The sequence below is a fragment of the Paroedura picta genome, chromosome 3 (assembly GCF_049243985.1).
Source record: "Paroedura picta isolate Pp20150507F chromosome 3, Ppicta_v3.0, whole genome shotgun sequence".
Lineage (NCBI taxonomy): Eukaryota > Metazoa > Chordata > Lepidosauria > Squamata > Gekkonidae > Paroedura > Paroedura picta.
Window position 1 is genome coordinate 156229703 of NC_135371.1, and position 27888 is coordinate 156257590.

The window sequence follows — 27888 nt, forward strand, 5'->3', positions numbered from 1 at the left end:
ACCACGAAGGGCCTTGAAGGCTAAAACCAAAACCTTGAACTTGATCCAGGCCACCACTGGCAACCAATGCAAGTACTTCAGCACTGGATGAATATGGGTTTTCCAGTGAGGATCCTAGCAGCTGCATTTTGTACCAGCTGCAATTTCTCGGTCAAGGACAAGGGAAGGCCCGCATAGAGTAAATGACAGAAGTCAATCCTGGAGGTGACTGTCACATGGATCACTGCGGCTTGGTGATCCGAGGACAGGTAGGGCGCTAGTAGCCTCACCTAGCAAAGGTGGAAAAATGCTAGGTGGGCTACTTCTGTGACCTGATCAGTCCGCTTCCTTCCCAGCCACAGAACCTCTGTCTTGGAGGGGTTGAGTCTCCGGTGATTCTGCTTGAGCCATCCAGCTATGGCTTCCAAACATCTGGCAAATGTTTCTGGGCAGCCGTCCTTTAGGACAGGGGTAGTCAACCTGTGGTCCTCCAGATGTTCATGGACTACAATTCCCATGAGCCCCTGCCAGAAATGCTGGCAGGGGCTCATGGGAATTGTAGTCCATGGACATCTGGAGGACCACAGGTTGACTACCCCTGCTTTAGGAGATAGAGCTGGGTGTCATCTGCATACTGATGATAGCACAGCCCAAAACCCTGGACCAGCTGGGCCAGAGGGTGCATGAAGATCTTGAAGAGAACCACCCCCCCCCCGTGGAACTCTACATGGGAGTTGAAAGGGGGGTGATAATTCTTCTCCCACTGCAACCTTCTGTGTCCGGTTCTGAAGGAAGGAGACCAGCCGCTGAAGGGCTGTCCCACGAATCCCAGTCCTGGCAAGACGGTGGGCTAAGACAGCCCCATTTTGAACTAACAACTAAATAGTACAATTCTAAACAGAGTGATACCCCTTCTAAGTCTCTGACTTCCGAGCATTTAGAAGGGAGTGACTGCTTAGGGTCGTACTCAAGATCTGCATAAAACTTTAGGCTGCAATTCACTCAATGAGTGTTTTACTTCCTCTGCTCCAGTATGTATTGATTTTCCCATCAAATGGTTGAATATGCACATGTAAGAAAGATGGCTAAATACACAGCCATGTCAGCCCCAAGAAAAATGCATTTCTCATCCCCCCCTCCCTGCAAGAAATAACGCTGAACATTGATAATGGTCCTGCCAGGTCACGAATTTCTTCTGTTGTAATTAGCATTATGCAACAGGAGACGCTTGACTCAGCTCAACGAGTTCAAGATCTTTCTGAACTGCAAAGTTCAACTGTGAATGTATAGTTCTGTCTTGACAAAGAGATTCTGCAATAATTCTTATTGCCAGATAGTTTAGGCCTTTTTTAAGTGTTTGAAACTGTCCCAGTAGTTTCCTCTGTATTCCCAACAACAATTTGATCATAAATGAAAATAGCACTTTCAGCATTCAAAACATTGTGTGGGTATTACCTTGTTTACAAGCTTTTCCACACACTTGTACAGTAGGGCAATATTATGAAATCGTATTGTAGTATCCCATAGCTCAGTGGTCCCCAACCCCCGGTCCGGGGACCAGGGCCGGTCCGTTGATCAGTTGGTACTGGGTCGTGGCTCCTCCTCGTCCTTCTCCCCAGCTGCTGCCTCGGGGGCTGCCCTGCTACTCTGCCGCCAGCTCACCATTGGTGCTCTTCAGTGGCCACCATGGCTGGGGCTCCCCCTCGGCCTGTCACTGCGCAGCTGCTGCTGGAAGCGCCCCCCAGTGGACAGTGGGAAGTCAGGGGTGCCGGTGGGAAAGCAAGTGGAGCAGGGGCTCAGGCGGCGGCGCCCCTCGGCAAAAGACTACCCCCCCCCCCGGGCCTCAGTAAAATTGTCAAGCATTGACTGGTCCCCGGAGATAAAAAGGTTGGGGACCACTGCCTTAGCTGATAGGGGCAGGGGACTAAGAAAGGACGACTTATTCAAAGCCACCTGGTTAGATGATGGCAGAGATGAGATTTGAACTAATGATCATTTAGATTATAGCTCCTTTTGGCCACCATATACCACTAACAGCCTGGAAAGAGAGCTAAAATTCAGTTCCCCAAATTGCAAAAGGGGGGAAGCTTCCCCAACACTCATGCATTTCTATTGGAAATGAAAGAGTTAATTTTTAAAAAATATATTCAGAGCAATATTAGCTTTCTAAGTGCATTTGGGGAATATTAATTAATCCTGAATCTCATCAGCAGTGACATCCATAGAATACAGATTCAGAATGCCAGTTATGATTCATAGCACCTGGATGCTTTAGGAGGAGAAGGCTAGGAGGCTCTCCTCCCCGGGAATGAGTTTGAGGAGTAACAAATGTTCTTGTGAACATTTCTCATTAGGACAATCATCTGGTCTTTTATCAAAGATTTATGTAAGACAGAAGCTTTAATTAGTGTTTGAGAGAAAACTCAGTCCTGAAGTTCTCAGGATCACCTGAAAGTCAGGGCCTGGAGACAACGAGAGATTCTGTCCCATCTTTACGGCAGAGCCATCGTGGTTTGTAGTATGCCCCTTTTTTTCACTGCCATTTCTGCCTAGATTTTGTAATGAATGAAAACGACCAAGTGTACGGAGCCCTGAACAGGTACACCATAGGAAATAACGTACTGTTTACAGCTATGCTTCTGGCACCAAAAGTGCCGTGAGAACAATATTCTTATGAGTACATACATCTTTCAGGAACGGTGTACACAGCATGTCTAGAGGACAAAAGCAGGCAAAGACGAATGCCAGTAGTGGGGAGGGAGTGTGCAAATATATTGACAGGGTACTAAAAAGCCTATATTCATTTTGTCACATTTGGAGATCCCCTGACAAAGCAACAGCGAGGTGCGTAGGGGCTTTTAAATATGACATCAATACATTTTTATGTTCCCGCAGCACCGACAGCATTTATCTTTGCCCCCGTTCACCTGTGTAACTTCTGCAACCCTATTGCTGTTTTGTACACATGTGTGGGCCAGTTGGGTTCCCCAGATGTGTTCATACGGTATGTAAAGATATATGTGCATCATTGTGTTGACAACACTTTGCAAGGTTGTTGTTGTTTTTTGGTAGGGAATACAAGTGTTACACTAAGGGTGCAAGGAAAAAAATACAAATTGGAGCTATTTTGATTTTTTTAAAGCCCTTTGATTTGGATTCTTCTAATATTACAAGTTAGAATAATAGAATCATAGAATAATAGAGTTGGAAGGGACCTCATGGGTCATCTAGTCCAACCCACTGCACTATGTAGGACACTCACAACCCTATCACTCATCCACTCTAACCTGCCACCCCCTTGAGCCTTCACAGAATCAGCCTCTTTGTCAGATGGCTATCCAGCCTCTGTTTAAAAATTTCCAAAGACTCACCCACCACCTCTGCAGGTGTATTATGAATCATGGCCCCCCCTCCCCCCTTTGGGAACGAAATTCTCAGATTTTACACCGCTTGCCAAAATGATCCTCTCTTGCGGATTTCACAGGGACAGGAGAACAAATCTATTTTAAAGACAGTTAATGTAGATTTCAGAGGGTAGCATCTCAGTCATCAACAGGAGTTTCTGGGTGTCACATTTTAAGAGTCAAAACTCCCTTCCCTTGGCCGGTGATGGGAGCTGCTGGACTAGAATCTAAGGAACTGATAACCGGCTGAGTTTTCTTTATTCCAGGTAGCCTCTTCCCATGCCTCTTCCTTCTTTATTACTTTCAGCAGTTTCCACTCAGCACAGCTAACTTTCTGTATCAGATCCCGCATGCCTGGAAACTAAAGCTTTTAGATAACATGCCAATTTTTGTGCTTGACAATTCTGGGCCTCTCCATGCCTGGCGATTTTCCTTCTCCGTACTGATCTCTCTCTCCCTTTTTCTCTTTCTGAACCCTCTCCTACCACCATCTCTCTATTAGATTGTTTCTCTTCACAAGCTGCCCCTTCCTCAGGAAAAGGACATGAAGAGTTCCCTTGCTCTCCTAGTGCTGCTTTCCTTAATAGTGGCAAAGCTATGCCATGCTTACTGCCTTGGGTCTCAGGAGCAACAGATGCCCAGTGGACTCCAAACAAAGGTGAGGGTGACAAGGCGAGCGGGGAGCAGACTGTGGGTGAGTAGATGGACTCCCGTGTTGGGTGAGAGTCTGCTTTGCTTTTGCACATTTTGCTGTTCAGGTAGGGATTTTAGGTAGTAGGAGATGGATCAGGCGTCTTCTCCACTTCAGTGAACATGACTTAGCCAGAAGAACTCTATTCCCCCCAACCGAGACTGACAAAGAGCTGTGCTTTGAGTGAGCAAAAGCCAGTTAAGAAACCACAATGGTTTTTGAACCACTTCTTTGTTTTAAATTTTCAATGGAAACCAAAAGGAAAGAAAAAAAGTTCTTTATTCTAATGCTTCTCCGTGTTCAGCGGTTCCTTTTGAATGCTACTTTCTTTCCACTTTTCTGCAACTGTGGTCTCTTGAATATTGTGCAAAATTGCATTATTTGCCCCTGGCTTTCTGTGGCATATTATGAGTCTAGACTTGTGAAAATCTTACTGAATGTTGTGAAACTGCTTTAGAATACTAGAAAATGTGGCCACAGCTTGTCAGTAGTCTAAAGACTTGTAAAATTGGAAAATCTTATATATATTTAGTATTTATTGAAGTATCTATACCTTTTCTTTTATCTTTGTTCACGGTGATTTATTAACCCATTACAGATTAAAACCAGATAAAAATCTCAAATCCCTCCCTCCCCCATAAAAGATCCGTGCTGTGCTGTTCAATCCCCACAAAAAGCCCTGGAAAACAAGCCTTGAAGCTAGGGTTACCAACTCTAGCTTGGTTGAGAAATTCCTTGAGATTTTTGAGGTGAAGTCTAGGGGTTTGTACAGGGGAGAGACCTCAGTGGGCTGAAATGCTATGGAGCCCACCCTATGAAGCTGCTAATTTCTCCTGTGGGGAGAGGATTGGAGACAGCAGAGGAGGGGGAATAAATCCAAGAGGAAAATTCTGCCAAGAGAAGTTAGGGCTTCTAGAGCCTCTGCTAAGAGAAGTTAGGGCTTACCCTTTAAGGGAAATCTTGAAGCCTTTGAACTGACGCCCTGGCCAATCAGGGCTTTTCTACAGCATTGCAGGCTCAAGGCCAGAATCAAAATGGAAATCTCATTCAGTGTAGATGGCAGGGACTGAATTGACCTGGGATTGGAATAAAAGCTCTGTGCAGATTCAGCCCAGGTGGGCAGCGGGCAGGTGAGGGGCAGCAGCTCCCACTGGAATACCTGGACCTCAGCAGCTATCCTGCCTTGGAGTACGCTGACACTGGCCATGCATTACACCAAAATCTCCAGGAATTTCCCATGCCGGCGTAGGCCTTGTCACCCTATAGTCTTCCCAGTCTAGATTCAAATCTAAAACATAGAAACTTCCTTTCCACAGTTTTGCTTACCGTCAGTGTGTAATTTAGAGCCAGATATCTAAAATGCAATTAAACCAATTACTTAGAATTTTAAAACTATTTTCTAAAGAATAGTCAGCATTCACAAAAATGTCCTGCTGAAAATGAAATTTCTTCATCTGCCCCTTAAAAATGGAGTGAGATAGGCATAGATGAGCGTCCTTGGACATTCCATAACCATGGTGCCACAACAAAGAAGGCTCTGCACTGGACCCTTGCTGCATGAATCGCCCATTACGATGGAGCAAAACTTAGTATAATGATAAAGAAACTATTCTATATTCTAACAGAATGGCTTTTGGAGCTGATGTCGTTTCCCTTGGCTTACAGTTTGAGAAGCATCTGTTTGGCCACTGTTGGGGACTGCCTGCTAGGTCAAATTGCTTACAGATCTCCCAGAATTAGAACTGATATCCTCACTGCAGAGATCATTTCCCCTGGAAACAATGGTTTCTTTGGAAGGTGGACTCTATGGCATTATAACATCCTGAGGTCTCTCCCCTCCCCTGTTGTTGTTGTTGTTAGGTGCGAAGTCGTGTCCGACCCATCGCGACCCCATGGACAATGATCCTCCAGGCCTTCCTGTCCCTCCCCTAGCCCTGCCTTTCTCAGGCCCTGCCCTGGGCCCTAATTGAATATCAATACCTCTCTGCCTTTGCATTTTTTGAAATATGTGAACTGTAAATACAAGAAAGATGGAGGAGGAAATAGAAATCAGAAATAGAAGACAGATACCAGTTTTTACATCACTTCCTGTTTCTGAGCCCTTGATGCCACATGTATTTGTACTCTGCCAACATTAAGCCAGTTCCCCAGGGTTACCCCCATTCCTCCTAGCCACCACCAGGGGATGAGAGAGTAGGGCTTCTAGATCCTGGGCAGAGTCTGCACTTTCTTTGTTTATTCCATTGTCAATCACTTTGAACTCTGATCTTCCTCTTCCTCCCCCTCCCCATTGAAACAGGAAAGTCTTCTGCACGTGGTTAGGGTAGTTAGAAGAGGGGGAGGGAGCCAAGCCTCTTTCTTTCTTTTCTTGAAGGGGGGGGGGGAGAGGAGCCAGGCAGGGAGCCTCTTTCTTTTCTTGGAGGGGAGGGGGAGAAGATCGAAAAAGGCAGAGAAGGGAGAAAAAATCCAGGACCGACAGAAGTTGAGAGAAATTAGGGGCTTCTCCTTTAAGGCAAGTGTGTAGCATGACCAGGTGTAGCCTATCAGAGGTTCTCTATCACGGAGCTTGTTTCCCAATCTGGATATTGAGCATTAAAAGCACTCGAAGATATCGCACAATAAAGGTAAGGTCACTCCGGATCAATCCTTCTTGCTGCAGAAGGAAAATTTAAATTGCCCCAAATCCATACGGAAATCACATTCTGTGTAGAGGGCAGGGAATGAATCGATCTGGGGTTGGAATAAAAGCTCTCTGCAGTTTACATCCTGGTTGGGAAACCCCTATAAATTTGGGGGATGGAGCCTGGGGAGGACAGGGAGGGACCTCAGTGAAGTACAATGCCATAGAATCCACCTTCCAAAATACCCATTTCCTCCTGGAGAACTGATCTCTGTAGTCTGGAGAGGAGCTGTGCTTCCAGTGGATCCCCAGGTCCCACCTGGAGGCTGGCATCCCTGTGCTTCTCTTTCACTGCTTTGTGATGGGAGATTTTGCCCGGGGCAGTAATTCTCAGCCCTTGCACAGAATAATTTCCAAGTCCTGAAACCTGCGTATCTTGCAGAGAAGAAAATGTTTCTCTGCAACGATGGCTTGCTGTTAGAGAGCACCTCTCTTATTACTGAAACCAGAGCTCCAGTGACCCAGAGGACGAGCACGTGGAGAAACCGTTCGATGCATCCATCCCCGTAGGCAAGGGTCGGCTTCTGAATTGTGGCTTCGAGCAGTCTGTGTGGACCAGACACCACAAAATTATGTGTCTTATTAATGTCATTACCTGGAGGTCCTTTTCAATTTCTGCACTGTAAGGACTGATCACAGAGCGTGTAATGCTGTCGATGTGCATGCTCCCCATTTTGTATGAGCAGGGCAATTGTGTCTATTTTCCACCCTTGGTACGTGCAAACAGGCATCCTCCAAAATGTGGGGTTTGTAATAACATACACAGATTGCGAAGTCATGTTCACACAACATAGAAATGTATCGAGACAATTACACTATATGCAGTTCCCACCTTACACACAACTGTGTGCCCATGCAATTATCTTGATACATGCGGTCCCCTTGTTGCATGGTCACACTGACTGAAGAGTGCCACAGGAGAGATTTCATTGGTTTTCCAGCTATTCTGTTCAAAGATGCAGTGCCAGCCTCCAGCTAAGACCCAGGGAATTACAGCGATCAGTTTCCCTGGAGAAAATGGATGTTTTGGAGGGTGGATTCTGTGGCATTGTACCCCACAGCGGTTCCTGTCATCCAAAAGCTCTACCCCCAAATCTCCAGGAGTCTGACCATCCCGGATCTGGCAACCCACGGAGAGTTGTTTCTTTTTCATAAGTAGATCAGGGCAACTTTGCACAAACTTTGCAACTGGGCTAGCTTGTCTGTCTTGAGTTCAGGGAAAAATCCACGAAAAGTCACAAGGAAAGCAATTCCACTGGACGAGCCACGTTGATCTCCGGCATGACAGTCTGCAGCAAATGGGTTCATTCCGGTGCAGAGTTTTGTAGACCACCATTGCTTTCGTCATACTCGTAGTACTAGGAATATGGATTGCCGCTTCATTTACTCCACACAGTGCCTTGCGGCCAGTGTTTCCTAGCAGTCCTCTGAGTAAGGTCACAGAGAAGATTTTCCTCCAGCCTGAGAGCCTTCCTCCTACTTTGGTGACTGTTCCTCCCATGGAAGACACACTGGTTGTAGAGCCAGCATGGTGTAGTGGCTAAGAGCAGTGGAGTCTTACCTGGAGAATTGGGTTTGACTCCCCAGGGGTGATTCCGCACCAGCTTTGCCATTCTGGGATGCCACCAGTGCAGTGCTGCGGAGCATTTCTGGCACTGAAATGTATCCCATGGGGGACACATTTCAGCGGGACACCCTGGAATGGTTTGACCACCCTGAAAAGTCCCCCCCGGGAAACGCAGTGGCAGAAGGTAAATTCCACCATGCGGTGGGGTGTGTGTGTGTTGTAGTTTTCTGGACACTGGGAATGTGTTTCATGCAATCCTACCGTCCTGCAAGCTAAACAAACAATGCCCTGGTCTGCCCTGCGGTGCCATGGAGTGCCATGAAGCTGTCCAGGTCATTGTTTATCATTTGCAGACCTCCGTAGGATGGGGACCCCCCCAGCTCTTCCTGTCCTGATGGGCCTGCCACAAGACAGGCCCATTGGCCCCCACAGCACTGAAAGGGAACATGGAAGCATCTGTGTTCCCTTAGCAAGGAGCTTCTGGGGCCCGATCTGTGCCTGGCCTGGGAGGGCGGCAGCTTGGAAGCAGCATCATATAACCACGGAGATTAGCCCCAGGTGCCACCCCTGTCTTTACTGCCTGTGTGGAATTGGCCCACTTCTCCATATGCAGCTGGATGACTTTGGGTTAGTCACAGTTCTCTTAAAGCTATTCTCACAGAGCAGTTCTCAGAGCTCTTTCAGGCCCACCTACCTCATAGGCTGTCTGTTGGAATAGGAAGGGGAAGGTACTTGTCAGCCGCTTTGGGACTCCTTCATGTAGTGAAAAGTGGGGTATAAAAAAACCCAGTTCCTCTTCTCTTCTTGGTAGAAGAACCCTGGAGGAGCTTCCTCCAGCCTAAGGCAGGATAAGGGCGAAGGGAAGAGACCCAGTGGCTACAGCATGTCATCATCCTAAATTTCACATCTGCAAACAAATAAACAAATAATAAATAATGTCCCCATTCATTGAACCATGTGAGGCTGCAACCCCCTCCTTTCTCAAAAACAAGCTGTTCGTTTTGATCCTGGAATGTTCTTTTCAATTCCAGAAGCCGGATTTTTTGTTCACTCAAACTATAATTTCATATTCCAAGCCCAGCCGAAGACAATGTGGGAGGTTTATCTGAGGCAAAAGAGTATCCTTTCATAGGCATAAAAAGGGGAGGTTTAATAGAGAAGGAGGTAGAATTTTTCTTCCCCTCACATATTTGCTAAAAAGGCGTTTTCTGTGGTGCAAATTGCTTCTGTGGACAAGTCCTGGCTGGAGACTTAAGTGGCTGCTTTTGTTAAATCCCCTCTGAATGAGATCCGTGGAGGATAAAAAGCGCTGAGAAATCCAATTCCACCATCTCCCGCGGATCTTGTCACGCTCCCATTGGCCCCAAATGCCTGAAATTATCTCAGTTTTAAGGCTTGTACAATGTCATCCTTTAGTTTTTGATGCTTCTTTTTAACTTTAAAAAAACTCATGAAATTATTTCACTTTCAGCAGCAGTCTTAACCAGGTTAGATGAGAGCTCCCTCCCACCGTCCCCCACACAGACACCCACCTCTTCTTGTTCTTTTCCAATGCATATTCTACAAGGAGGTGTAATTGGCAATGTTTTTTTCAACTGGAAATCTGCTGTGATTACAGGGAATTACAGAGACTCGTTCAGAATTTGCGGGCGTTAGAACACCGTCTTGGTAGTTATCTGCTGCTTACTGCCAGCTCACTGTCACGAAAAGCAGACAAGAGGTAGAGAAGAACAGCCAGGGAAATCCTTTTATCATTTACAGATTTCATCTAGTTATGATATTTATATTCCACTTTCCCACACAAATATTCCTCCAATCAGCTTACAAAACAATTAAAACATTCTCAAAGAAACAACAACAAAAATTAAACAACCCCTGATTTAGCAGCTTAGGCGTGCCGTCTTAACCAGGGTCATCTTTTCTCAGCGTGTTGATTTCAGTGGAGTTTAGAAGCGCCTAATTCCACCGCGGGTGCCATCGGAGCTGCCTAAAGCTCGGTGAAATAGAATCAACTCTGCTAGTTCCAAAAGTAGACAGGTGGATTCCTTGGGAGCATTGCACATATCTCTGGGGCCATAAAAGAAAAAGAGGAGTTGGTTTTTATACCCCACTTTTCACTGCCTGAAGGAATCTCAAAGCAGCTTACCTTTCCCTCCTCTCCCCACAACAGACACCCTGGGAGGTAGGTGAGGCTGAGAAAACTTCTGACACCACTGCTAAGTCAGAACAGCTCTGACAAGACTGTGATTAGCCCGTGGTCACCCAGCTGGCTGCATATGGGGGAGTGGGAAATCATACCTATCTTGCCAGATAAGTTGCCATTCTTAAGCACTGCACCACTCTGGCTCCTGCTTTCTGACCCTAGAGCAGGGGTAGTCAACCTGTGGTCCTCCAGATGTTCATGGACTACAATTCCCATGAGCCCCTGCCAGCATTTGGAGGACCACAGGTTGACTACCCCTGCCCTAGAGCAGTGGTCCCCAAACTTTTTATCACCGGGGACCACTCAACGCCTTTTACTGAGGCCCGGGGGGGGGTAGTTTACTCCTCTACTCTCAACCACTGCCCTAACACTCTCTGTTTAAACATCCGAAATAAGATACAGACATGCCACAACAATGAACATAAGGAACATTTTATTTTCATGGAAATTTTAACTCATGACAATGACAGATCAATGGGGACCCTGAGCTTGTTTCTCTGCAACGAGATAGTCCCATCTGGGAGTGATGGGAGACAATGACACCCAAAGTGTGTTGTAAAGGGCCGGGGGGGGGGGGAAGGAGAAGGCATCCTTTGGGGCCCACCTCCAATTAGTCGATGGACCACAGGTTGGGGATCGCTACCCTAGAGTATGCAAAAGGAGAAGGGTGGTGCCCTCCCTCAGGAGTCACTGGAAGGCGGATGTGATTGGCTGGCCACTGGACAGACAGGCAAGCCAGTTGGAGGAGGAGGTACTCAGGGGCGGGACAGCTGTGTTAAGCGCTGAGTGGCACTTAAGCCATGAGACCAGCTCCTCCTCCAATCCCTTACCAGAAACATTAAGTGGAACAGATTTTAGGATTGTCACCCTCCAGGTGGCGACTGGAGATCTCCAGCTGATACAAAGAGAGGCAAGAGGAGAGCTGTTTTTGTATACCCTGTTTTTTCACTACCTAAAGGTGTCCAAAGCATCTTTTAAACACCTTTCCCTTCCTCTCCCAGTTAGGTAGGTGGGGCTGAGGAAGGTATAAGTTAATTGCTCTGTGAGGACAGCCCTAAGAGAACTGTGACAGGCTCAAGGTCATCCAGCTGGCTGCCTGTGGAGAATCAAACCTGGGACTCCAGATTAGAAGCTGCTATTCCTAACCACTACACCATGCTGGCCCTATGGTATTATACCCTATTGAAGTCCTGTCCCTCCCTGTCCTATTTGGACTCCACCCAAAAATCTCAAGGTATTTCCCAGCCCACCCAGAGCTGGCCACCTTCTGCATTATGCTTTTGTCCACTCAGCAGGAAGCACATGATCTCAAATCCACCTGGAAGCAGATCAGATTATAGCATGCAGGACAGGGATGGGGAACTTTGGATCAGATCTGGGAAACTCGGTTTCAAATCCCGACTTGCACCATGAAAGCTCACTGGGCAAACGTGTGCCAGGCACACTCTTCCAGCCTGACCTACCTCACAGTGTTGTTGTGAAGATAAAATGGCAGGGAGAAGGATAGCAGCTGCCTTGGGCCCTCACTGGAGGGAAAGGCAGGATGCGCATGAATGAAATAAAAAAATAGCAAGTACATAAATAGTTAGGATCCCCCCCCCCCCAAGAGAGGGCTCAGTGGAATTTTCCTCCCTGTTGCCAATGACATCTTGGCCCAGGAAATGACAACATCTAGGTGGAAAGAGTCAGAACTGCTCTCGCCACCAAAGATATTGGATAGCGTTGCCTTGATTTGCTTTTCAAAAACTTTGGATGTGTTTTCTAGCTTGGCAAAGGGCATGAGGGGCAGACGACGGGACAAGTACATTGGAAGCCCAGCTGAGCCCCGTTCTAATTTCTGATCTTTTGTTCCCTGGTTCTGCCTCTCCAGCTATTCTTTCCAGAACGAGGAGGCCATCTAATAAACTTGCTATTGAAATTCTCAGTGCCTCTGTACTCGACCCTTCCCTTATGACATTACGCACTGCTCCCACCTGCCTTACTGACGCAAATATTAGTCACCCGTGAATGAATGAAGCCCTCGCAGCCAACGGAGGGCATCTTTGAGAACCGAGTGAGCCCCGGTTTGCCGTAGCAAGTGCTGATTTTGCAAAACAGCCGAGGAAACGAATCGTTGCTATTTGACATGATCCACCTGCTCTTGGATGCCTCTGATGTGATTTCTCAGGCTTCCGAAACAACGTCCCGATCCCTGCAGAATTGAATTTTCCATATCAAAATGTGTTTATTTGGCAACATTCAGCTCCGTGAGTGCAAAATATTACATTTCAGATATTGCACCTGAAAGTAAGGCTTTGAGATGGGAGGTACCTTGTTGAACTTTGGCTCTGTGTGCAAATTTTACTCGGGGAGAGGATCTAAAAGACGCATTGGCACTCCTCTATGTGGCGCTCTGGGATAAAGGCAATTTTAAAGCCATGCATGGGCTAGCCTTCAAATCTAATTAAATGTTGATCTATTCTAACTAAATAGAAGCAACCTGGATCGTGGTTCTCAGAGACTCCATTTACATAGCCAAACATGAGAGTAATGAACAGTGCCTTCATTCCATCATGTGCATGCTCTATCCATAGCAGCCTTTGTCAACTTTTTTACTGTGGAGAAATCCCTGAAACATTCTTTGGGCTCTGAAACCTCCCAGAAGTGGTGCAGTTGTGCAGAATATGGTTGGGAAGCATGACTGTATATATGCCCCCTGGGGACCCGCCCCTTCCCACCCCCTCCAAGCCCATTATTGGCCATTTTGGGAGAGGGGAGTTGACATGACCATACCTGGGCATGTCACTTGATAAATGTTTAACACATTTTAAAAATAGACCCAAAATAACTCCCACCCATTCAGGAAACCCTTCCATGGCCGTCAAGAAATCCCAGGGTTTCAGAAAACCCTGGCTGAGAAAGCTTAATCTATAGCAGGGGTAGTCAAACTGCGGCCCTCCAGATGTCTATGGACTACAATTCCCATGAGCCCCTGCCAGCATTTGCTGGCAGGGGCTCATGGGAAATGTAGTCCATGGACATCTGGAGGGCCGCAGTTTGACTACCCCTGATCTATAGAGAAGTGGGATCCACAATCAGTTTATTGCAGTGTGCTCCTCTTTGGACGTAGGTACAGTGAGAGGTCTCTCACATGCCTGCCCATTTCTTCCAAAGCCAAAGACCACTCCCCTTGACAAAGCAGTCCATGAAGAGAAGCATCTTGCCTTTCCCTTCTTCATGCCCAAACCAGGGGGCACGTTGTGGGGAGGGAAAGGCCGCAAAGGGAAGCATATCTGTTCCAACCTTCTGCTCTTTTCTCAGTCTGAACGAAAGAAGAAAGAAAATAATTTGAGGGGTTTCTTTTTAGAAGTCCCTTCCATCTTTCTGAAAGCTTGAGGCCCTGACTTTTGTCTTTTCACTCTGGGAAAGGACACACCTAAATAGAAGGTATTCTGTATGTCGACTCTGAAACTCAAATCCTTTGGCCACCTCATGAGAAGGAAGGACTCCCTGGAGAAGAGCCTAATGCTGGGAGCAATCGAGGGCAAAAGAAGAAGGGGACGACAGAGAATGAGGTGGCCGGCTGGAGTCACTGAAGCAGTAGGTGCAAACTTAAATGGACTCCGGGGAATGGTAGAGGGCAGGAAGGCCTGGAGGATCATTGTCCATGGGGTCGCGATGCATCGGACACGACTTTGCAACTAAAAAAAGAACATGCAAGGCAAATAAATCGTAGAATAACAGACCCATTTGCTGACCTGGGCCTAGATGTTGGGTAAATATGAAATAGGAATGCTATGCATATTTATGCGAATTAAGTTTATTCTGGACACAGTTTTGAAATAATGTCTCAATTTACTGCAAACCTGCCAGAGCAAGGAGGGAAAAATAAGGGATGCTGTTAAGAGTGGATGCAATTTCAAAACCGCATTTGCTTTCCGCATGCACAAAGGATGAAAGAGAAGGGGGGGGGGCATGATGTGCCTTGTCCCAGTGCCCCCAAACGCCTAGTTACGCCACTGATAAGGAGCTGTGATATTGGCAACACGTATCTTGTTCATTTATGGAGTCAGCAAGACAGTGTATTTTCCAGTGATCACTGGTTGGGGGAAACCAGTAGGGTTTTTCCTCCTCCTGCTGGGTCTGTTGATGAATTCCATCATGATTTCCCTGTGGGTGTGCCTGGATGTTTTTTGTTTCTGTTTCCTTTCTTCTGCTCCTTTCCATTAAAAAAAAAAACAATGATGCATTTCATCTTCTTTTATTCTTAATCAGTCGTTTTCCATTCATTGCTCGTTTCTTCGTCCCCCCCCCTTATTTCAGTGGGAGACCCAGCCCACCTTCTGCCCGAAAGTCTGGCGTTTTCCATCAGCCTTTATTGAGTTTTAGAGCTGAGTTATGTGCTCAGAGGAGAACGCAGAAAAGAGGTTTGCACCATGCCAGGATTTGCATTGCTGGACAAACTCAGTGAATTAAATGTTTTCCACCACCTGTTTCTATTGAAGGAATGGATGGGGGTTGTTCACCATTTTCACACATGTATTTAAATAGATGCACGTCCTTGTCCCCTTGGCTTTTGAATCTGATTTTGATGGCCTTCTCTCCTTCTGGGGACTTTGTAGTCAGGAAGACTGCTCTGGACCGAGTGGGACCAGAAGGAACAGCAGGATTGGACATGTTGAAGCACTTGATGTGCTGGGTGGGGGAAGTTACAATGCCACTTGCATCTGTCACATTAGTGATGCAGGACCAGCCTCCTGTTGGCAATCTTGAGTTCCCAAAGATAAAGTGAGCTAATCCCAGTTTGGTGTCATGGTTAGGAGTGCGGACGTCTAATCTGGCAAGCCTGGTTTGATTCTGCGCTCCCCCACATGCAGCCAGCTGGGTGACCTTGGGCTCGCCACAGAACTGATAGAGCTGTTTTGACCGAGCAGTAATATTGGGGCTCTCTCAGCCTCACCCACCCCACAGGGTGTCTGTTATTGGGAGAGGAAAGGGAAGGTGAATGTACTTTGAGACTCCTTTGGGTAGAGAAAAGCGGCATATAAGAACCAACTCTTCTCCTCCTCCTCCTCCTAATAAATGCAATATCATGACTTTGGGGCTCATCAGAGCTCTGTCTGTCCTCTGCCCAAGCTTGCTTGTTCCTTAGGTGTCATTTAACATAAATTGTGCCAATTAACTATGTGTCTGAGAGAAGAATCACAGAAGAAGAAGAAGAAGAAGAGCTATTTCTTTTTATCCCCCACTTTTCACTACCTGAAAGGGTTCCAAAGTGGCTTACCAAAAAGCAATTTCCCCTTCCTCTCTTCCCCTGTGAGGTAGGTGGGGCTGAAAGAGCTTTAAGATAACTGCTTTGTGAAAACCTATGAACTTAGGCTGATTGTGAATGGGTGGGCAGGAAGGGATGTTTCAATGTTTGTCTTTTGTGGCCCTTCCTTGCATACCTAGGAAATTTCTGTTCGTTGCTATGAGATGGTGGGTGAATTTCCTTTAGGCCAGGCTGGATTCTAGAGATTTTTGGTGGGGGTGGGGGGGATCACTCAGGCATGAAATGGGGTCAGTGTGAGTGGGTAGGCAGTTGTGAATTCCTGCATTGTGCAGGGGGTTGGACTAGATGACCCTGGAGATACCTTCCAACTCTATGATTCTATACTATGGGAACAACTCTAACAGGACTGTGACTAGCCAAAGGTCACCCAGCTGGCTGTATGTGGAGGAGTAGGGAATCAAGCCCGGTTCCCCAGATTACAGCCTGCTGCTCTTAACTACTGCACCACACAAGCGAATACACTTATGTGCTATGCAAAATATTTTGGAACAGCGGCTGAGTGGTAGAACATTATCTTTGCCTGCAGACGGTCTCGAGCTCAGTTGCTGCCACCTCTAGTTAAAAGGATCAAGTAATAGGTGATGCGGGGGACCCGTGCCTGAGGCCTGGGAGAGCCACTGCCTGTCAGAGTGGAGAATACTGATCTAGATAGACTCATTAGAAAGCAGCTTCATGCATTTTGAACACTGGCTTTTTTGTAGGCAATAGAAAGAAAAGTCAGGAATAATTGAAAATGCAGCACAGAGAAAGACAGAGATGGACAGAAGCTTCAGAGGGCGAGAAGGCTGGGAGAGTCAAACATGATTTCCAGAGGCCTCTTATTCTTTGTCTTGGTGTACGTAGTTGTGAAAGTTCAGGTGCCACATTCTGCATATATACTTTTGTCCATCGTTCAATCTGTTGAAGCCATGCAGTGCTTGGGACCCTGTACTCTTCTTAGAGTAATTCCTTACTTCTACCCTGTCCACCCATGATGGGTATAATGGTGCTTGTGGCCATTCCTGAGGAACATTATTTTTGTTGCGTATGCTGTACAAATTTAAGAAAGTGACATTTTTAATATTTCCTTTTTATTGGAGCTGAATATGTCTGTGTTTGGATTAATGAAAGGGAAAATGTGAATTTTTCGTTTGGGGAATATTGGGCTATTCTGCTGTCTCTTGGCTGATTGGCTTGAGTCTTATTGTACTGCTAATAAGTCCTCTCCTCTCTTTCCAGCAGAAGAGCTTAGAGCCCTATAAGCTATCCCCATCCTTGCTCCGGCGGTTGTATGATGGTCAAGGGATTTCTTATGAGGCCCTCCTCAGACTGACGGGCAAGGAAGAAATCAGTAAGTTTCCCCTAAAGTATTAAAGGGCTTATATAACAAAGAGAAGATAAAGAAGAGCTGTCTTTTTTGCAACCTCCTTTTTACTACCCGAAGGAGTCTCAAAGCAGCCCATGATCACATGCCCTTCTTCTCCCCACAACAGACATCTTGTGAAGTAGGTGAGGCTGAGAGCTCTGAGAGAACTGTAACTGGCCCAAAGTCACCCAGTGGGTCTCATGTGTTTCAAAGCAGCTTACAACTGCCTTTCCTTCCTCTCCCCACCTGTGAGGCAGGTGAAGTTGAGAGAGCTCTGGGAGAACTGTGACAGGCCCAAGGTCATCCAAATGGCTGCATGTGGAAGAGAATTGGGGATGAAACCCAGTTCCCCAGATTGATTATTTATTTATTTAAATGTATATACCACCGTTCCCGATTGGGCTCACACAATAAAAGAGGCTATCACTCTGAACCACTATACCAAGCCAGATCTCAGAGAGCTGAAATGTAACACACAAGCAATTCAGGATGCCCTTTTTCTGACGGGTGTTTGAAAAGAAGTAATTTCTGTGCCTCTCGCTCTAAAGGGGGGATGCCATGTCTGCCTTATAAGAGCTGCCCTCATGGCAACACAGAGCAAGCCAAGACAGGTGAGAGGTAGGAAAAAACTGGGAAATCAGCCACAGATGGATGGGGGGAATTGACAGTGATTTCAATAAACATGTCTTAAAACAGCAAAATACACAGGCTATGCATTTTCGCATTTGGCACGTGTCAATAATCTTAGATTTAGGGCCAAACTTGCTTGTCTGTTATTTTTTTAAAACGGAGATTGATGTTGTGATTAGGGTTACCTGGTTTTTATGTTGTTGTTGTTTTAAATTGTTCATCACTGCTGTGGAGGTGTAATGGAGCTGCAGCAGGAGCTCTAGGTTTGCAGAAATCCCAAGGGAACAGTATGCCAGATCCAGGTTTGCTTACAAGGAGATTTTTAATAAAGCATGAAACTTACAAAAGTGCAGGCTAAGCTCCTATCCACGTGACCTTAAATGCACACATGCACAGCAAAGCTTGCCAGAACCCAAGACCATGGGTATCTTATACCTTAAATGCTGGCTACCAGGTTTTTAAAAATCTTTAATTAAGCTATTCCAAATACTAGGGTGAGCTATGCCATCTTGCCAACTCAGGTTTTGAAGATAAGGGCTGCTAACATACATGAGAGAGAATAAAGTTCTCTTGGGAATGGCTGAACACTCACCTCCCACCAAACTCAGGGCAACTAAGCACCAGGATGTAATAAAGATGAAGCTATCAAGGTAATCCAGGAGGGTCTCCATTCAGATCAGTGCTAAAGGAGTGTGGCAATAAGTCAGGGTCGTTTCTAAATGCAAATTGTCCCCCGTGGGGCATAAATCAACTCTGGGGTAGAGATGGAGGATGAAACTGGGGAAAATGACTGAGAGTTAAACCCTCTGCCAGCCCCCGATCCAAATTGGTGGCCCCCTATTAATAACATTTGGCAAAACAATGCAAGTTGCTCCAGCCTGCTTGATAGCCATACCTGCTTGATAGCAAGTACTATTGAGATGAATTAAATGGACTCCGGGGAATGGTAGAGGACAGGAAGGCCTGGAGGATCATTGTCCATGGGGTCGCGATGGGTCAGACATGACTTCGCACCTAACAACAACACTGAGATGAATGGGATTTACTCTCAAGTAAGTATCCATTAGGAGTGTTGCCCTAGTCATGGATCTCTCAGGTCGTATTTATTACGGCTGTGTCTATTAGCAAGGAAGGATTTTGTAGTGACCAACAGGAATGCTGCTGAGCATACAGAAGACAGTGTGCTCTACAAAAGCCTCAGTGAAATCACAAACTTTGGAAGATCCTTTTTATAATCAGATGGATCTGATTAGCAGTTAAGCCAGACTGGAGTGAAGCCCAAATGAAGCCCATTCAGATAAAAATGCAATCTGAGAAGAGAGAGAAATATCCTAGCACCTTCATACAATTTCCATAGCTAACAAGTAATCTAATAAACCTTCTGATTGATTCAAATGGGTAGGCGTGTTGTTCTGAAGTAACACAACAAAATCAGAGTCCAGTGGCACCTTTGAGACCAACAAAGATTTATTCAAGGTGCGAGCTTTCGAGTGCTTGCACTCAAAAGCTCACACCTTGAATCAATCTTTGCTGGTCTTAAAGGTGCTACTGGACTCTGGTTTTATTGTAAGACTTCTGACTGTACGTCCACTCCACCTTTTCCTGACTTCCAGGGAGGAGGCAAGAGAGAAGTAATCTCAGAGTAATGAGGTCTCAAGCCATATGTGATTTAATGAAGGATGCTATTTGAGTACAGTACTTATATCTCTTTCCAAAATATAGTAGCAGTGGCCAGAAAGGTCAGAAATAGTTTTCCCCAATATCTTCCTGATTCTGTTCTCTCTTTTTCCAGGTCCCCAGGCACTTGGCTCTTCCCAAAAACGTAAGTTGGTTCTCCCTTTCATCTACCCTCATGTTTACCATTTGCATATATGGAGCAGGCAATCTCCTATTCCTTTCCTTAATTGTCTGTGCTTGATCAACTGAACAGTGTGTGTGCGTGTGTGTGTGTGTGTGTGTGTGTGTATGGGGGCAACGTCACATACTTGACCCTCAGTCTACAATTTTCTTCTAATCTCTGTGATCTTTACCATAGACATTGGGGTAGTTCCTAAAACAATAATTAATAATTAATTGAGCAGCAGGAGAAAAAATGGTGGGGAGACACGACTTCACAACTTCCATGATGTTCTAGGAATTTCCCCTAATCTCTGTGTTCTTTATGATAGAGATTGGGGGAATTCTTAGAGTGTTGCATGGGCTATGGCTTCCTGGAACTGATGTCACAGCACAACTACCATTTCTTCCTTCCCCAAGCTCCACCTTCCACCAAGCCCCCAGAATTTGCAGGCCCAGGACTGGCAACCCTCCCTGTGTGCAATGACTTCTATTGTTTACTCTTTTACTCCTGGCACCAGGTAATGTTTATGGTTATAAAGAGTATTCAGAGACTGAATTTACAATTCAGTTGGCTTTATTAAGCTCCACAACCTTCCAGCCTGTAAACCAGAAATATTACACCAGAGTTGGTTGACACAAGTTCTTGTAAGCATCTCTTAAGGTACGGTCGCTCTGTCAGCTAGTGGGAGAAAGATAGCCATTGGCATAATGGTGTTATATCACTTCTGGGGAAAACCTGGGAGTTACATCAGCCTGTCACTCTGACAGTGCCCTCCCATGTCCTCGCCCTGTGAGAGTCACTCTTGGGTCCCAGCCTGAAGCTTGCAAACCACTGGCCTGGTAGATTCAGACAATGATCACAAGAACAGGGTTGTTTCTCATCTGGAATCCTCAAACTTGCACCCATTTTTGATACGGCTGATTGTATTTGTCTAACTTCTCTTGCCTCTGCAGGGGACATGCATGACTTCTTCGTTGGGCTCATGGGCAAAAGGACCACAGAGCTTGGTAGGTCCGTGGCTAAACCGGGAGATTGTGATCCAAGAAGGTTGCCTTTGAGAAACCTAGAATGACATTCTAATAAGGTCGTAACTAGGCATTATAGTTTGGCTTCTCTGGTCTTTTCCATATCTGAAGTGCAGTGTTAGGTGCCGAATGCACTTTCCTGAGAACCTTAACATTCAGTTTCTAAAAAACCCGACAGCCTGGTATTCAGTCAAGGCCTTACGCGGTCTGAGCTCTGTGTATCTGAGAGCCTCCCTCTCTGAATATGTTCTCTGAAGAGCACTCTGCTCTGCAAATTCTGATTTGTTGGTGGTCAAAGAAGTGTGATTGGCCTCAAACAGCAGGTTTTAAAATTTTGATAGCCACCTCATGACTGCCATCAGAGAGAGCATCCTACAAATCTAATAAATAAATAAAAATCAATAAATAGTCCTTATGGCTGTGAAACCCAGAAGCCCAAGGGCCTGCAGAACAAGATTTCCAGCGACTGAGAGCAATGTGTTAGTGTCACTGTAGCTCCTTTGCCCCTCTCCATAACTAGCAGAATGAATGGTGCAAAAGAGTAAAATAAAATGTGCAGACCTATGCCAAATAAGAGCAGTTATGAAAATATGTGTCATTTGTATAATGTGTGCAGATTAAACAGTTTGGGCTTTGGATGTAGACTATAAATTATTTTCTGTCTTTTCAAAAAGCACAAGGTCCTGGTTTTGGGCAAGTTACCCTAATAAATAATTTGCAGCACAATCATGTCTCCAGTAGAACAGTGCAACAATTCAGGATTGCACTGTGAGTAATTTCCAGGTGGCTGAAGGCTCACGTCCTTGGCTTAATCTGACTGCGGGTATAAAAGTAAACCCTACAACAGAGGACAGTAAAATGGGGCAAACAGCCACAGCTCAGGGGAAAACCCTGGACGTGATTTAGAAAATAGGGCAGGAAAATAATTACATTTTAACCATTGTTTCTTTTCCCCTGTTCATGTATGATGTTTTGGTGCACGCTGGCAGATCATGAGAGAAGCTCTTATTGATGCCAAAGAGGGGTCTCCAAAGTCCCATATCTGTAACCTGCTAGAGACCCCGTGGTATCTCGTTTTGCTGTCAGGCAGATGAGAATGCAGTAAATAAAACCTGACTTTAGCTTACTTCTTCTCCCTCTGCTCCCTCTTCAGCATTTCTCCTCTAGGCTAAACTTGCTAGTTCAGCCGGTCCTCATGGGACTTCCATCTTGTCGATGTCCCCTTGCAGTGGTGTCATGGCAGAACGGAAGATGGTGCCAAAGCTCATTCATCTCATAGAACTTCTGTTTCCTAAAAAGAAATCCAAGACACCTAGAAGAAGCCCTGTTGGCCCGTAGGGGTTATTTGCATTGCCTGAAACAGAGATGTTGTTGACACAGACGTTTCCTGCTCTCAGAGTGGGGAGGAAGCCATTTTTGCAGATTCTGCAGATCCTTACTTCCTGTTCCTGTTGGTCCATCAACTTGCTTGGGCAGGATAGCAAAGAGTATAGCAAGTTGCCACGAGAAGTGAATGGCTGAAAAGTTCTCTTATAAGGGCATTCCTGTATCAAGATGCATCCTTCCAAGCCGTTTTATAATGTTTAAGGGCGATTCAATGCATGCCGTTTTCCATGCTTGCAGAGGCTGGGAAACAGGGCAGGGGGACCTCTTTGGGATCATCATTTTGAGCTGTGGATGAAGAAGAAGAGTTGGTATTCTCTACCAGAAGAATTCTCAAAGCGGCTTAAATCGCCTTCTCTTTCTTCTCCCCACAACAGACACCCTGTGAGGGAGGTGAGGCTGAGAGAGCCCTGATATTACTGCCTTCCCTTTCCTCTCCCCACAACAGACACCCTGTGCGGGAGGTGAGGCTGAGAGAGCCCTGATATTACTGCCTTCCCTTTCCTCTCCCCACAACAAACACCCTGTGCGGGAGGTGAGGCTGAGAGAGCCCTGATATTACTGCCTTCCCTTCCTCTCCCCACAACAGACACCCTGTGAGGGAGGGGAGGCTGAGAGAGCCCTGATATTACTGCCTTCCCTTCCTCTCCCCACAATAGTCACCCGGTGTCAGAGGTGAGGCTGAGAGAGCCCTGATATTACTGCCTTCCCTTTCCTCTCCCCACAGCAGACACCCTGTGAGGAAGGGGAGGCTGAGAGAGCCCTGATATTCCTGCCTTCCCTTTCCTCTCCCCACAACAGACACCCTGTGAGGGAGGGGAGGCTGAGAGAGCCCTGATATTCCTGCCTTCCCTTTCCTCTCCCCACAACAGACACCCTGTGAGGTGGGTGAGGCTGAGAGAGCCCTGATATTCCTGCCTTCCCTTTCCTCTCCCCACAACAGACACCCTGTGAGGAAGGGGAGGCTGAGAGAGCCCTGATATTCCTGCCTTCCCTTTCCTCTCCCTACATCAGACACCCTGTGAGGTGGGTGAGGCTGAGAGAGCCCTGATATTCCTGCCTTCCCTTTCCTCTCCCCACAACAGACACCCTGTGAGGGAGGTGAGGCTGAGAGAGCCTTGATATTACTGCCTTCCCTTTCCTCTCCCCACAACAGACACCCTGTGAGGTGGGTGAGGCTGAGAGAGCCCTGATATTACTGCCTTCCCTTTCCTCTCCCCACAACAGACACCCTGTGAGGGAGGTGAGGCTGAGAGAGCCCTGATATTACTGCCTTCCCTTTCCTCTCCCCACAACAGACAGCCTGTGAGGGAGGTGAGGCTGAGAGAGCCCTGATATTACTGCCTTCCCTTTCCTGTCCCCACAACAGACACCCTGTGAGGTGGGTGAGGCTGAGAGAGCCCTGATATTACTGCCTTCCCTTTCCTCTCCCCACAACAGACACCCTGTGAGGGAGGTGAGGCTGAGAGAGCCCTGATATTACCGCCTTCCCTTTCCTGTCCCCACAACAGACACCCTGTGAGGTGGGTGAGGCTGAGAGAGCCCTGATATTACTGCCTTCCCTTTCCTCTCCCCACAACAGACACCCTGTGAGGGAGGGGAGGCTGAGAGAGCCCTGATATTACTGCCTTCCCTTTCCTGTCCCCACAACAGACACCCTGTGAGGTGGGTGAGGCTGAGAGAGCCCTGATATTCCTGCCTTCCCTTTCCTCTCCCATCAACAGATACCCTGTGAGGTGGGTGAGGCTGAGAGAGCCCTGATATTACTGCCTTCCCTTTCCTCTCCCCACAACAGACACCCTGTGAGGGAGGTGAGGCTGAGAGAGCCCTGATATTACTGCCTTCCCTTTCCTCTCCCCACAACAGACACCCTGTGAAGTGGGTGAGGCTGAGGCAGCTCTGATATTACTGCTTGGTCAGAACAGCTTTATCAGTGCTGTGGTGAAACCAAGGTCACCCAGCTGGCTGCATGTGGGGGAGTGCAGAATCAAACCCATCTCGCCAGATTAGAAGTCTGCACTCCTAACCACTACGCCAAGAAGATGGGGACAGTGACTCAGCAGCAAAGCTCACAGTTGAAGTCCTTCCTTCAGTTGGTGGCATCTCCAGCCGAAACACCTGGGAGATCTTTCTCTGCCTGAGGCTCTGAAGAGCTCCTGCCAGTCATAGTAGACAATACAGAGCTTGACTGGATCTGAAGCAGCGTCATATGTCTACGTTGCTACTGTAGGAACTGTGGTTACAGCACACCCAGAAGATACCAGGACCAATCCCTGGCATCTCTGTTTATTTCATTTTATAATTGGATTTCTTGACTGCGCCCTCCTTGTGAGCTGGCTCGGGCCATTTTACAACAATCCTTATCAATTAAACCCAACTGTCAAGGATGTATGACAAAATACAATGAAATGTTAAAAGTTTTATTAATTCTAAAATGCTCTACCCTTCTGTCATTTGATTTGGATCACCTTCAGTTTACTGACACTTTTCAGCTATTGCAGTGGTATTTGGCAGGGGAAGAGCCTACAATGGGGGTGAAATGGGCAGGGGAAGGGAGGGGGGCTTCAACTGTAGGCCTGGTGGAAGAGTGGTTGAAGCCAGCTGGATCTCTCCGGGGCGAGGGATTACCACCAAGCTGGGGTTTGCTGAGCAGGGGACGTATTGGGAGTGGCGGTTCTTCAAATTAAAGACTCTTAGGTGGCAGCTGATGAGGAAGTCTATTCTCTGCTTTGTGACCCGGAATGCTGCAGCCTGTCAAAGCAGACAATATAAAGCTCGTCTGATTCACTATAAGGCAGCTGCATCCACTGAAGGGATACAAAAGAAATGCTACTGTTCAAAGACAACTGTGCTTCTTCTCTGATTTTAGATAATCCCACAGAAGGGAACAAGGGAACGCTCCCTGGCTTTGGTGACCTGAAGTACTCATCAAACGCAGAATAAGGTAAAGGTGAAGGGAGCAGCACTTGACTCTGTATAAAAGGAGGGGGAGATGGACTCTATATAACTTTCCCCGCACATTTCCCATTCACGCGCCAACTCATACAGAACTTCTTGCAGGGGTGCACAAATCCAAGTACACCCCTTCCCTAACAGGGCATTGCATATATCTGTTTTCTTTTTCTTGGTTAAGATAAAGTAGTATTTTATCCTATGAGCCTCAGCTGTCAATTTGGTCGCATGGCTCTCTTGGCGCTTTCAGTGTTGGTGCAGGCAGCACATGCACAAGAAAGGAGCACGGGCAGTTGTAATCTGTTTTCCAGAGCAGGAGGAAAAGCAGCGGGTCTTTAAATAACAAGGATTTGTACAGTGAACCAAGCTATTTAGGGAGATTGCTGGCTCCGCTTAGATCTAGAGACAGTGGCAGCCTCTGGTTTCAATGTGTCCCTTGACACTGGCAGGAAGTGGAAACAATTTTGTGTGCACATTTAAATTGCAGAGTTATTCCACAACTGGTTAGCACAATAACTTCTCATGGGATGTGTGGATCAATAACCCCCCCCCCCTTTTTCCCTGGCTGGGAGTGGAGAATAGATTAACCTTGATTTAACAGTTGTTTATATCTGGGAATACATCTGGGTCACAAAAATGAGAAGCATGCATACTGGATGGGAGATATGCTTCTGGGTACAAGTGTGTATGAACATGATTTTGGGGTACTTGTGGACTGTAATCTAAATATGAGCAGACAGTGTGATGCGGCAGTAAAGAAGGCAAATGCAGTCTTGGGCATCACATCAAAATCACAAGATCTCATAGGCCCACTGTAAACCATGTAGGTCAGACCCCACCTGGTGTACTGTGTGCAGTTCTGGAGGCCTCACTTCAAATAGGACATGGACAAAATTCACAGAGTGTAGAGAAGAGTGATGAGAATGATCTGGGGCCTGGGAACCAAGCCCTAGGAGGAAAGGCTGAGGGCCTTGGGAATGTCAATGTATGCTAGGATTTCCATGTCAACACAATTCCATAATGCTTAAGTCCATTTTTCCAACAGGAAGCAGTTCCTGCAGAACCCTTCTTTGCTCCTGTGCTTGCCAACCTCCAGTTGGGGCCTAGAGATCTAGGTGGAGTCAGCACAGAACTTTTATTCCAATCCCAAGTCGATTCAGTCCCTGCCATCTCCACTGAATGCGATTTCCATTTTGATTTTGTCCAATTTAAATTTTCCCTTTGCAACAAGTATGATTGATCCGGAGTGACCCTACCTTTATCCTACAATATCTTAGAGTGCTTTTAGCTCTCAATATTTGAAGAATTGGATTGAGAAAGGATGAGGAATTGCAGCTGCTTCGAATTTGCTGAAGAGGTCCATGGTAGAGAAGCCCTGATTGACCAGGGCTGTGGTAGAGAAGCCCTGATTGGTCAAGGCTCTAAGCTTTTCTTAAAGGAGATTTGCCTCGTGGTCCCCCCCCCTCTGCTGTCTCCAATCCTCTCCCCCCCCTCTTCGTTCAAGGAAAGAAAGAGGCTCCTTCTGCGCTTGGCTCCCCCCTCCCCTTCTGAGCCTCCCAAAGCACATGCAGAACACTTTTCTGTTTCAATGGGGAGGGAAAAGAGGAAGACCCAACTTCAAATCAATCTGGATTCAGCAGGATCCACAACAGAATAAATAAAGTAAGTGGAGATTCAGCCCTAGACTACAGAGATCAGTTTGCCTGGAGAAAACAGCAGCTTTGGAGGATGGACTGAATGGCAGTATACCCCGCCAAGGTCCCTCCCTTCTTCAAACCCCACCCTCCGCAGGCTCCACTCCAAAATATTTGGGAATTTCCCAATCTGGATTTGGCAACTCTATCCTTATTGGGAAAAAAAACATTTCTGTCGCTCCTCAGTACATGGATAGCTCACTAGTACATATACATTTCCCCAGTAGTGGACCCCTTTGGGTATTTCAGGTTGTCCTACAATGAAGGGGATGAGTGATTTAAGGCCCACCTTCCCACATGTCACTCTCAGGTTCTGAATCAGGCCACGACACCTCTGCAAACCAGACTTCAGTGCAGAACTCCCAATGCATGTTTAAACAGGGAACACAGAAAGGGAAAGGGCATTTCCAGCTTGACTGACAGATGGAAAAAGAAAAGGGCACCGGATCACTGTTCTGATTGGAGCAAAATGACAGACCCACTGTTTTCAATCTGTCTCCCTTTGATGAAGCATTGAGTGTCATTTCCAGTGCACATAAATCTCATAGAGCAGGAGTGGCCAAACTGTGGCCCTTGGGCTACAGTTACCATGCATGTTGGCAGGGGCTCATGGTCATTGTTGTCCATGGACATCTGGAGAGCCACAGTTTGGGTGCTCCTGTATATGCCCACTAGAACAGGCAATTATGAATCAGACTGTTTTAAATGTTTTAGACTTTTAATTATTTATGGTATGCATTTATATATATATTAGTATTCTGTATGTTTTTATTATAATGTACCCTGTCCTGAGTCCGAAGAGAAAGCACAGGAAACAAATACAATAAATAATAATAATCCAGTGGCATAATCAGGACTTCTCCTGGTAGACCAGTGAGTAAGCCCAGCCTACGTGGGATGACAGCCCAATAGAGAAGAGGGCAGTACTCAGCTGAGTCATACATGGCGATGGTGGTGCAGGTCTGGTTGGGCAGGAAAGGAGTCTATTTTTCCTTCTGTTTTGAGGGGATTGTAATAAGGGTGCCATTCTATGGGTGTGGCCTGGGGATCTGCTGGAATAGCTGAATCTCCAGAGATCCAGGCAAACTGGCTGCTTTGGAAGGAGTACTTTGTAGCATTATATCAGCCCTTTTCAACCTTTTGATTATGGGGGAGCCCTTGAAAAAGGTTCAAGCTTTGAGGAG

At 46.6% G+C, this 27888-nt stretch overlaps 1 protein-coding gene across 3 annotated transcripts in view; it reads left to right on the forward strand.

Annotated features, from left to right (window-relative positions):
• Window positions 1-27888, forward strand: part of TAC3 (tachykinin precursor 3) — a 36543-nt gene that overhangs the window by 7803 nt on the left and 852 nt on the right. Inside the window, exons 2-6 of one of the 3 annotated variants that reach the window (XM_077328873.1) lie at window positions 3886-4077; window positions 17054-17165; window positions 19603-19632; window positions 20604-20657; window positions 24928-25002. In XM_077328873.1, coding sequence (XP_077184988.1) covers window positions 3928-4077; window positions 17054-17165; window positions 19603-19632; window positions 20604-20657; window positions 24928-25001 — 420 coding nt within the window. In that variant the 5' untranslated portion in view covers window positions 3886-3927 and the 3' untranslated portion in view covers window position 25002. The remainder of the gene's footprint in view (window positions 1-3885; window positions 4078-17053; window positions 17166-19602; window positions 19633-20603; window positions 20658-24927; window positions 25003-27888) is intronic. The other 2 variants (XM_077328874.1, XM_077328875.1) reach the window with 2 other exon arrangements.